At 52.4% G+C, this 11,132-nt stretch overlaps 1 protein-coding gene across 1 annotated transcript in view; it reads left to right on the top strand.

Annotated features, from left to right (window-relative positions):
- The first annotated feature begins 368 nt into the window (after nucleotides 1-368).
- The window catches only part of Iqca1l (IQ motif containing with AAA domain 1 like), a 12,195-nt gene continuing 1,431 nt past the window's right edge, over nucleotides 369-11,132 (top strand). Inside the window, exons 1-17 of the mRNA XM_021162842.1 lie at nucleotides 369-467; nucleotides 1,091-1,418; nucleotides 2,192-2,311; nucleotides 3,089-3,274; nucleotides 3,815-3,886; nucleotides 5,043-5,248; nucleotides 5,643-5,727; nucleotides 6,128-6,262; nucleotides 6,411-6,486; nucleotides 6,779-6,885; nucleotides 7,494-7,577; nucleotides 7,669-7,727; nucleotides 8,828-8,910; nucleotides 9,066-9,173; nucleotides 9,807-10,006; nucleotides 10,292-10,378; nucleotides 10,639-10,816. Of these exons, the coding sequence (XP_021018501.1) occupies nucleotides 457-467; nucleotides 1,091-1,418; nucleotides 2,192-2,311; nucleotides 3,089-3,274; nucleotides 3,815-3,886; nucleotides 5,043-5,248; nucleotides 5,643-5,727; nucleotides 6,128-6,262; nucleotides 6,411-6,486; nucleotides 6,779-6,885; nucleotides 7,494-7,577; nucleotides 7,669-7,727; nucleotides 8,828-8,910; nucleotides 9,066-9,173; nucleotides 9,807-10,006; nucleotides 10,292-10,378; nucleotides 10,639-10,816 (2,125 nt within the window). The 5' untranslated portion in view covers nucleotides 369-456. The remainder of the gene's footprint in view (nucleotides 468-1,090; nucleotides 1,419-2,191; nucleotides 2,312-3,088; nucleotides 3,275-3,814; nucleotides 3,887-5,042; nucleotides 5,249-5,642; nucleotides 5,728-6,127; nucleotides 6,263-6,410; nucleotides 6,487-6,778; nucleotides 6,886-7,493; nucleotides 7,578-7,668; nucleotides 7,728-8,827; nucleotides 8,911-9,065; nucleotides 9,174-9,806; nucleotides 10,007-10,291; nucleotides 10,379-10,638; nucleotides 10,817-11,132) is intronic.

Raw genomic sequence — 11,132 nt, 5'->3', positions numbered from 1 at the left:
GTGTTACTTTATTACTTTATCGATAGGCACAAGAATAGTGGCCAGAGTTGTCTCGCACTCTGCCCTGACCCTTGACATCCCCCCCCCTTTTTTTTCTTTGAGACACGGTTTCTCTGTGTAGCCTTGACTGTCCTGGAACTCACTCTGTAGACCAGGCTGGCCTCGAACTTAGAAATCTGCCTGCCTCTGCCTCCCGAGTGCTGGGATTAAAGTCGTGTGCCACCACACCCGGCTTGCCCTAACATTCCTATAGCTATTGCCTGTGGACTTTGAGTGTGCAGCCTCAGGGATGTCTGCCTAGAAAAGTGTCCCCAACCTTGAACTCCCAGCCCCACCCCTCAGTTTAAGAACATAGGCACAATGGGTTGGAATTCTTCAAACCAAACTGTTCCGCCCCTTGCTTAACTTCTGGGGGTTCCACCAACTCTTCAACAGGCATTGAGAGGTGAAGGCACCATGTCTGAGGGGTGAGTTGAGGGCTTGAAAAGCACAGAACAAATACCTTACTGGACCCAAGAGACCTGAGCAGAGGGGAGCTGGGTGCTGGCAGGCCCTGTGTGGGTTTGGGCATTCGCATGACCCCTGGTTCTACCTCCTGGGACTGGCTTTCAGTCCCAGGGTTTCAGAAGTCTGCAGACTTTTCCTGGACTGTTCCAGCTCCAAAACTCCGGGGGAACTAATGCCATTTCTCTTCCCACCCCTTACCTACTACTCCAGACCATTACCATATAGCAGATGGGGACCCTTACTTACAAAGGTCTCTAGACTCTAATCTTCACAAGGATGCCCAGGCTGAAGCTACTGCCTTCCCAGACTCTCAAGCCTGAGCCAGGTCCTCACTATCCTTTCTGATCCATCAAAGGCCTCAAACCCCTTACTGTAGACCTCCAAGCCAGACCTGTGCTCACTCCTTCTGCAGCCCCTCATTTCACTGAAGTCCACTTTGATACCATGATGAGCCTGGAACCCCAAGTTCACAGTCCTCCAAAGGCAGCAACTCGGTCCCCTGTGCCCACTGTTCCCTCTAAGTTGTGATGGTGTGGCACACAACTAGCACCTTTTCTTTCTTTTTTTTTTTTTTTTCCTTTAGAACTTACCAACGCCTCTGGGAGGCCTCCCACGTGACTCTCGAAGAGGTGCTGGAAAAAGAGCCATCTGTGCTCGAACCTGTGCCCAGCCGGGAGCGGCAGAGCTTCCAGTACAGGATCTCCGTGCTTTACCTGTACTACCTGGGGCTGCTGCGCCGCTTCAACCTGGCCTATGACCAGATGGTACAGCCACAGAAGCGTCGGTTGCTGCGGCGCCTTCTGGACGGTGTGGCGGGACGCGTGCTAGAGCTCAAGGACGAGCTAGTGCGCGTTGACCTGTGCGAGACCCACTGCCTGGACCGAGTACTGCAGGATCTCAAGCTGACCCCGGTGGGTGAGATGAGGCAGGGTGAGAGTTGGGCCCCTTGTGGAGTCATGGGTTGGGATTGGGTGGATCATGGCCTGAGGCAGTTCTATTAGGGGACAAGGTGATGGGACTTGGAATTTAGACTCTCAGGAACTTGGGTGCTTTGGAGAGAGTTGGCCTCCTACACTGTGTCTGAGAAGACCAGGAAGCCACAGAGGGTGGGTGAGGAGAGTCCTCTGGAGGCTTGCTTCTCAAAGTATGGTCCCTGGCCATCAGCTAAGAGCTTGTTGGAAATGCAGAATGTTATCTCAGACCCACTAAATCTGCATGTGTTTCTCAAAATATCCCCAGGAGATCTGTGAGCATCGCCAAGTTCTAGAGGCTTGGCATACACTAGGCAGTCTCCAGCCCTGACCCATCAAGGCTAGGATTTGGTTCTTACTCCATAGCCAAAGGAGTCTCAAGGTTTCCTCCGCCAGCTTCCAGTAGACTTGGGGGTGGGGGAGGGAAGATGACAGGCTCCGTTGCAGGCCAGATAATAAAGGCACTGTCATGCTTTCCTGTGGGTCCTGAGGAACAGCTGGGTTTGGCATTCTCAGAATTAATCTCAGCCAGATGTGTGGCAGAACAAGACAGGGGTGACTCTTGGGTCCTAAGCCAGAATCCACACATTTCCCACTCCAGGTTTTTAGGTGGGAGGGAAGTAGAAGTGTCTGGAAGCCCAGACGATGGGTCAGAATGCCTGGGTTTCTAATTTCTGACCCTCCTTCTCCCCCCCCCCAATATTGTGCTAAAGGCAGACCTGGAGGTTCCCATCCCCAAATATTTTCAGCTGGAGCAGTCCAGCGCCATGAAGGCACGTCAGCAGATGCTGGCTGATATCCTGAGCAGACTGGAGCCACTGGTTTCTCAGGAGGTAATGTTGCTAGAGTCATTGGCTCAGAACCTGAGTCCTGAAAGTCTTAACAAGGCAGGTAGGTTCACTTATGTACCCTCAAATCACTTGTCAAACAAATCAGTGGTGAAAAGCAGGAAAAGCCATATTCAATGCGGCCACATTCGGAAGAATGAAAAAGAGATTTCAAGTTCACCTCCAGGGTCATGATGTTGGGTTTAGGTTTAAGTAGAGGACCAGAAATAGCAGAACTAAGTAGCCCTCAAAGTCCCACCCATCATCATCATCATCATCATCATTGTGTGGGCTCCAACTTTCCTATGAGGTAGTCTGACAATGGTTCAACTCTAAGCATCTTTCTGGGAGACAAGCTTACCTCCTGGCTGGCACCAGGCTCCTTTTCCTACCATGATATTGCTGGGGGGGAAATTCCAGTTCCTTGAGGTTCATTGTCTCAATCACCTCACAGCTAAAGAGAGGGACACAGGTGTCTCTTTAGCGCATTTTCATGCCTGCCAGAGGGTTTCCTGTAACTGGGGACACTCAGACTCCTCCTACATCTTTTCTCAGCACAAACAGGCCCTGTCCTACCCTATACCCACTTCAGAGGCAGTCCACAGCCTCTCCAAGACTGCTTCTGTATACTCTGGAACCCTCTGTCCGACACTTTGCAGGACAAGTCTCAAGCACCTAGGACTGTGGCCCCATCACCTCATTTTAACTGATCTCCCAGCAGCCCACCCTGGGTGCAAGCACTCCCTCCCAGCTTACTGTTCTTTCTGTCCCTGTTGTGACCAGAATCTTCGAGGAATGAGCCGGACTGCGGCTCTGATTCTGGTGCAAAGTGCTGAGCGGGCCAGGCAAGGCCGACTACGAGCCACCTTCATGCGAGAAATCAGGAAAGAGGAGGAACGGGATCGGAGGATTTGGGAGAATGGGCAGCAGAAATTCAGCCGGGACCAGGGAGCCATTGTCATACAGAAGGTAACCGTGAGTGGCAGAAAAAGGCCAGGGTAGATCATCTCTCTTAGTAAGAGCTGGGCACAGTGATTAATCCCAGGAGTAAAAATGTCTCAGGTCTCTGGTCCTACAGCCTGATGCTAAACCCTGGACATTAATCTGTCAATAAGCCCAAGGCAATAATCTGTCTCAGGATGGATGTGCCTGGCACCCGGGAAAGCACACTCTCTAACCTAGGTCCTTAAAGAGGTTGTGTCTCATCTCTAGCCCAGTTTCTTAAGGTCAAAACTACTGGGAGGGGCTGGAGAGGCGTCTGGAGGTTAAGACCACTGGCTGTTCTTGCAGAGGCTCTGAGTTTGGGTCTTAGCTCCCACGTGGCCACTCAAAACCATCAAAACTCCAGTTCTAGGGCATCCAGCATCCTCCTCCTCCAGTCCCACCCTAACTTCCTGTGCCAATGCCTTAGGAGACACCAGCCAGCAGCAATCACTCCTGCTGCTCCCCTCTAGGCCTGCAGTCACAAGGCCTGGAAAGTATCTAAGTGGCATGTGCCCCCGACCCCAGGTGTGGAAAGGTTACCTCCAGAGAAAACGCATTGAGCAGGATCGACGGGTGGAGATGGAGTTCATTGGCATGGTGAGTCCTCCCTGGCCTGGCCAGGTCATTGCCTCCCTCATCAGCTTTGCCCCTGTAACCTTGCCCCAGGGTCTACACCCCTCCATTGAAGCAAGGCAGGAGACCCTGGGGGAGAAAGAAACATAAAGACAGGGAACTCACTGGGTTTTCCCACCCCTCCCCACTCTAAAGCATACCATAGGATATCAAATGTGGGGGTAGGGACAGGAAAGTGAAGGTACAGGGCATCCCTGCCCCAGCTGTAAAAAGAGGCTGCAGGGGTGGGTCCAGCAGGAGCATTCCATAGAACCCCTCTCAGGAAAACCTTGGAAGCCATGTTGGGGAAGGAATGTTCCCTTAAACCAGGACTTCTAAGGCTACAGGCTCCCTGATTTGCTCTGGGAGCCCAGATGAGCTGCTCTGGACTGCTGAGAGTGACCACACAGGAGGTGTGTCATGGGGAGGGACTGAGACCCTTGTATGTTGCACTCTGGGTCAGACTCTGGGAAAAGGAGCTTTGCCCTGGATGGATCCTTTGGAGACCTGGCTGGCCAGGAGGGTGGGGCAAGGCTAAGGCCAGAAGGACTAAAAGGGAGGCTTTTTTGAGGTGCAGGCGGGATGACTACTAGGGGCTTCTGTGTAGGAGTAGAGGTCAAAGACTTTCTAGGAGGCTGTAGAACAGGAACCCCAGGAGGAAGAGGAGGGGTGGGGGCAGGAGCAGTGGGTGAGGAATGAGCCTGGCCGCTCGGGCCCATCAACAGTGTGAGCTCAGCGTTTTCAGTAATTGTCTCTGCGCAGAGTGATATTTAAAATACATTTGGGAGCCAATGAGGCGGGAAAGTGGCTGTGAGAGCGGCTGCCAACTCGGCCGGCGGGCGGGGCATGCGTGGGGGCTGGGGCCCCAGGCGCACGGGGGAGGGCTGCCAGGGAGGGGAGTACAGCCCGGATGCATCTCGCAAACTCATTACCAGGGTAATTTACACAGACAAATTTCGGCTCCAAACACAATTTCTCCTGATGCAGGCATGCCCGTTGTTCCATGAGGGCATGTGCATGAGACATGAGCATGGGGGGTGGGTAGGGGTGGGTGGGAACTGAATGGAGGCAGGTGTGTGTGTCTAAACATGGGGGCTGAACCATTCCTTGTAAAATCTTGGCCACTCTCTACTTCCCCTAGCTCCCCTCGCCCAACCAGACAGCACGCCTGAATACCCTTAACCAGGCCTTCCTAGGGGAGGAGTCACGGAGAATGCGGCAGGTGGAAAAGGAAGAGGAATTCCAGGAAGCCATAGGGAAGACCTACGAGTCTCTCACAGAGACCGAGGGACCCGACATGAAGGAGAGGATGAAGGATCAAATACGACAATGGTTTATTGAATGCCAGTCAGTGTCCACTGCCACAGCTGACCCAACCTTCTATACCTCATTCCCCAACCTGTTCCCTCGTGAGACTGTCCCTTCTCTATCAACCCTCACCTTCTCCTCATACTCTCGGCCTAGACCTCAAGCCCTGCTGTACGGGCCATCTCCACACGTGGTTTCCCATTTCCCTGAGAGAAGAGAAGGTACCAGGAGAAATCAGGAAGAGTGTCTCAAATGATCCCATAGCATTCTCACCACCTGTTCTTTCTGTCATCCCCCATCTCTCTTTCATCCATCTATTCTTCCTTTCCTCTCTCCAACCACCCCATCTCTGTGCCTATTCTCCTATTCATCTATCAGCAGTCAGTCATCTGCCCACCCCTCCACCATCGCTAACTGTATTGTATCCACTCAGTGCCCTTACTGGTCGGTTCCCTGATTATCCAGATGAGGCTTCAGGTGGATCCTACCTGATCTTTGCAGACAAGACTCCAGAGCAGGTACTCTTGAGTGGGGACAGGCCCAGCCTGTGGTTACAGACAATAGTGATGTGAGCTGAGAATAGAGGGGACTGGGAGAGCCAGCCTCACTAGAGAGCGCTGTGGCCAGAGGAAAGACATGTGTCTAAACAGACTGGACGGGGCTGAAGGCACTCATGGCCCTGAAGAGGGAATGGTCTGGGAAGACCATTGAGGATGAGTGAGCAGTGGTTTTGATGATATCGCCTCTTCCTAGCACCCGTCTCTTGCTTGACACCCCCCGCCCCGTGCCATCTTGGCACACTCGGCCATCTCTACCTTGGCAGTTTGCCAAGGCTGTGAGACCAGGCCCACGCAGCTGGGTTCATTCCCTTCTGTGAAATCCCCCAGTCTCCAGAACGCTGCTTGTTATTGGATCCAGGTGAGACTAGAACTGGAAGCACAAGCCCAGGAGAGTAGAAAGAAGGACCAAGAGAAGAAAGAGAAGAATAAGGAGAAAGAGAAGGAAAAAAAGGAGAAGAGGAAAAAGAAAGTCAAGGAAGAAAAGGTCAAGAAGGTTAGCTAGCTCCCAGCAGAGGAGCTTGTGGGTGGGGAGGGAAAGCCTGTGGCATCGCTGTAGACAGCTCCAAGGGAGAATCTCCAAGGGAGAATCTGTCTCCTACAGACACAGCGAGGAGGCAAAGTTGTTCTCCTTTCCATTCTAGGAGCCAGAAGTGATGTTCAAAGTGCTGCCATCCAAATCTATCCCTGTGATTAATGCTGGGCATGAGGAATACACAAGTAAGAATGGAAGGCTGGGATGTGTTGCACCTGGGTGCAGTGTCTCGGGTCCTAGGTCGTGGACAAAGCAGGTATCTGCTACAGGAGTGACATGGAGAGGAGAGGGAAGAGGTTAAAGAAGTATGTGACAGTTGGTGGGTGGGAACATCACTTGCTGTCTTCAGAAGTCTTGAGTCAAGCAGTTAAGCCTAGGGTAGAAGCAGGGCTGGGCAGCTAGCAAGGATAAGGAGGCTAGCTAGGGAACTCTGTGTGTGTGTGTGTATGTGTGTGTTGCCTTTTCTTATGTGGTTAGGTATGTGGAAGAGCCGGTATGACAACAAGCATCCCAGCCAGAACTTTGACTCTGAGACCCTCCGGGAGGAGAAAAGAAAGCAAGTGGAGATGGAGATCCGGGTACAGGTAGGCACAACACAGCCTGAGGCTGCTCTCTCACACCCTCTGCCCACCACTGGAAAGCCTCACCACTTCAGAGCCCTCCCACCCATCCCCAGTTCCCACCCTGGCATCTCAGACCAGGTTCTACCTGCCACCCCATCACCACACTGTCCCTAGCTTCTCCAGTTGTCCTCTTTTACCCTCAGGGATCAATAAGGATGTGAAGGCAAGGGGAGGGACTCAGAGCTATAGTCAGACTGGGCACAGTGCTGAGTGTGTCTTCCTCATGACTGGGGCTGTCTGCTGATAAGAATATGTCATCCTTCAGACCCATCCTTGGTGGGGACCTGGCTTCCAGCAGCCCATAGAAAGCCTTTGGCTGCCTAGGTCACAGAGATTTTTAAGGGGAAGATTTCTGACTATTTTGTGGACTCCATCCAAAGTTACTGGCTGGTGAGGGTGGCTGCCCTCGTCATGGAGAGCAAAGTATGGATTCAGATCTGGTGTGGGCAGGATCAGTGGAGCAAAGACTGACATGTGACTCGGTGGCTGTCTGTCTATCCCCTTCCTCCTCCGAGACCCCTCCCCCTTCCCTCCCACCTCTCACTTATTCTGCCCTGCTGTGAACCCAGGTGGATGAGCTAATGAGACAGGAGCTGAAGAATTTGCGTCTGGCTGTGGACAGGGAGGAGAGCAGACCCCTCAAGTCTCCAAAGGCAGATCAGGGGCCCGGGCTGGGGGAGAGGGGACCTGGGGAGGGTGAGTTGGGAACAGATGGCAATTACCTGAATACTCATTTCCCACCAGAAAAAAGGAGGGAAGAAAAGTGGAAAGAAGAAGAAGGAAAAAGATCTGACCCCAGACCGGTAGGTAGTAGATTCTGCCGCACAAGCCTTACGCTGTGAGTGGAAAGGGGCCAGGTTGCAAACCCTGGTTCTGTTGTTACATAGCATTAGGGAAGTTACTTTACCTCTGTGAACCCTTAACCATGTCAATCAAGTTTCTGCCTTTAAAAATGAAAATAACTCTGGGCAGCAGTAGCACACACCTTTCGATCCTAGTGGAGTAGCCGGGCGTGGTGGCACACGCTTTTAGTCCCAGCACTCGGGAGGCAGAGGCAGGCGGATTTCTGAGTTCGAGGCCAGCCTGGTCTACAGAGTGAGTTCCAGGACAGCCAGGACTATACAGAGAAACCCTGTCTCCAAAAACCAAACCAAACAACCAAACCAAGCTGGGTGAGTTGCCTGCCCCTTGTGAATCAGGGGTGAGGTGTGTGGGCAGCCAAGTGGACCACGGAAGCTCACTGGCTGTCTGGTCAGGCACAACTGATGGGCTGTTAGCTTGGTAAAGGTAGAGGAGGAGTCATCAAGCAAGGCGATGCAACCTGACCTTTGACTTCAGTACGCATGCTCACATGCGTGCAGTGCACTTGTGCACATGTGCACACATCTACATCCATCACACACACACTGACAAAGCAGAACAACACACAGTGGCTTTATAATCATCATATATATTATCCCCCCAACCTTCCATCTGTGCCTGTATTAATCCTCAGGGGCACTGGGGGCCTGCTAGATGCCCTCTCGTCAGTAATGTCACTGCTGGAGCACCACGGCTCACAAGGACACTCACACTTTATACTTTGTTTGGGAGACGGGGAAAAAAGGGTTGTGCTGAGCTCAGACTTCAAATGGTAGAAGGGAAAGTCTGGTGGGCATTGTTGCAGGGGGCCTTGGCATCTGTCACATTCCACAGTGCACTCACTGTGGAGTATCTATGCCCTGACACAGTGGACAGGACCTCATTTTCTTATTCTGGCTCTCCAGAGACATTTCTGATCCCAAAACATTACCAGGGCACCCCTTATTACCTCTTCTCCCTCTCACAGCCCCATCTCCACTTCCTTGTCCGGTGTCTCCTCTCACTAACATCCCTGGGGTCCTTCTACACCACTCTCCCACAGGTCTGTGGACTCACTGTTTGAAGAGCTTGTTATTATTGGCCTTATAAAGAAGTCTGCACTAGTGACACTCAGTGACTACATTGGTGAGCCCCTCCCATGTCCCTGAATCTAGGTGTGGCCACCCCTTGCCCTTCCACACCTGCCCTGTTTCCTGAGGCCTCCTTTCCAACAGATCTCTCTCTCCCACAGACACTCCCAGGAGGGTCACTCACCAGTTGTCCCCTCCCGGTCCCCACAGGTGATTGCCTCTATCTCGGGTCCACTCTGACTTTGGCAAACAAGATGCCCATGCCGTCCCTTTTTGATATCCGGCAGAACATGGCACTGTATGGGGTTCTTCGGCTGGGTGAGAATTCCAGGGGAGTGGGAAAAGCCAGGACTGGGTGGGACCATGGGAGCATGGCTTTGGAGAGTGTGCAAGCCTAGTGGACCTTCACAGATCCTTCTGCAGTTACATTCAAATTGGGTCACCTTAGAGATCGAGTGAGCCCATGACCTGCTCAATCCCAACTGATATCCTGTAGTCAGTCTTGTTCTCAGAGAGCCATTCTTGCAAGTTTATTAAAGGCCAGAGACCAGGAGCTTTGCAAACAGTGTGTCACAGGGACAAGGAGCCTTGCAAACAGTGTGTCACAGGGACCAGGAGCCTTTCAAACAGTGTGTCACAGAGACCTGGAGCCTTGCAAACAGTGTGTCACATGCTTTTCAATGCCACCCACCAAAGTGGAATTGTATGGTATGGAAGGAAAAGCTATGTCTCCCACTAGCCCTTACACACAGTTCCCTACCACGGAGGTTGCCAAGCAGGCTGTTGATGCAGACCTGGGGAAGCTGCTCAGGTATTGGGGAAGGTAGCACAGCCCAGACCCTCACCTCACCTTCTTAGCACCAGGCCTTGGCAGAACCTTCCAGGGTCTTCTCCAGCCTACTGCCCAATTTTGGTCCATTGCCTGCCCCAGCCCTCTCTACTTCCTCCCAGGCTCCCATGATATACATACCATGGCTCCCCTTGTCCGCTCCATTCTCCTGGTGGGACCCTCTGGCATGGGCAAGAAGATGTTGGTCCAAGCGGTGTGCACAGAAACTGGTGCCAACCTGTTTGACCTGTCACCTGACAACCTGATGGGCAAATACCCAGGAAAGAACGGAGCACAGCTACTGGTACACATTGTCTTTAAGGTCTGTAGCCTTGATCTTGAAGCATGGGTTGATTTCTCAGAATAGAGACAACAGCAGGGTGGGATTTCTGAACACTTTGGGGGTGATCTATGTTGTACTGAATCTTTCCAGTAACCCCTGTGGGAGCCTGTCGTCCCCTTGAAGCCCCCGTGTTGGGGAATGTGGGAGGAGATGGAGACAGGAGAAAGCAAGTAGAAGCTAGGGGTCTATGGTCTGCATGGCTGGGGCTGTGACCCTTGGCCCAGGAATGCCTGGCATTTGGTATCTACACTCTAACCTATCCAGGTGGCCCGGGTCCTCCAGCCCTCTGTCATCTGGATTGGAAATACTGAGAAAACCTTCTACAAGAAGGTCCCAAAGGAAGAAAGGAAGGTGAGGACCGTGGGCAGAAGGGCTGGGATGGACAATCAGAGTGTGGGTCCAGGCTGGAAGTCTTGCTCAAGTCATTCAAGTCACTGACACATAGCCCAAGTACCCTGCTCTTGCCACACCTACTTTCCTTACCTCAAAGCTGCCCCACTCAGGACTGACACTCAGGCTCAGCATAGCCCTAGGCCATGTGCTCTGAGAACAGGGGTCCCACAGCCCCTGTCACTGTGTCCCAAACCCACAACTCTCCGTTATTGGAACAGATGGACCCAAAAAGAATAAAGAAAGACCTCATGAGGGCCACAAAGCAGCTGAGCCCTGGTGACCGAGTGATGCTGATTGGGACCACGGAGCGCCCACAGCTGGCTGAGATGAAGGGGCTGTGCCGGTTCTATGAGCGTATCCTCTTCATTCCCCGGCCTGATTATGCTTCTCGCTATGGTGAGGCCAGGAATGGAACCCAGGGACCACCACCCTTTTGAGTCTTTGCCCTCTCCCCATCCCCCACTTTTGCTTTGAGGCTCATTTCCATCACCAAATGACAGGTCTGGAAAAGCCCTAAGTTAGCAGCCCAGGTCTCTGGCTAATGAAATGACCTCAGTGTAATGGACACTGAGCATGTAACTAGAAGAACATTTCTTTTTCTTTCTTTTTTCTTTTCTTTTCTTTTTTTTTTTTTTCGGTTTTTTGAGACAGGGTTTCTCTGTATAGCCCTGGCTGTCCTGGAACTCACTTTGTAGACCAGGCTGGCCTCGAA

The sequence above is a fragment of the Mus caroli genome, chromosome 5, assembly GCF_900094665.2.
Source record: "Mus caroli chromosome 5, CAROLI_EIJ_v1.1, whole genome shotgun sequence".
Lineage (NCBI taxonomy): Eukaryota > Metazoa > Chordata > Mammalia > Rodentia > Muridae > Mus > Mus caroli.
The sequence above is the reverse complement of the archived record's forward strand: the minus strand, read 5'-3'. Positions and strand labels throughout refer to the sequence as shown.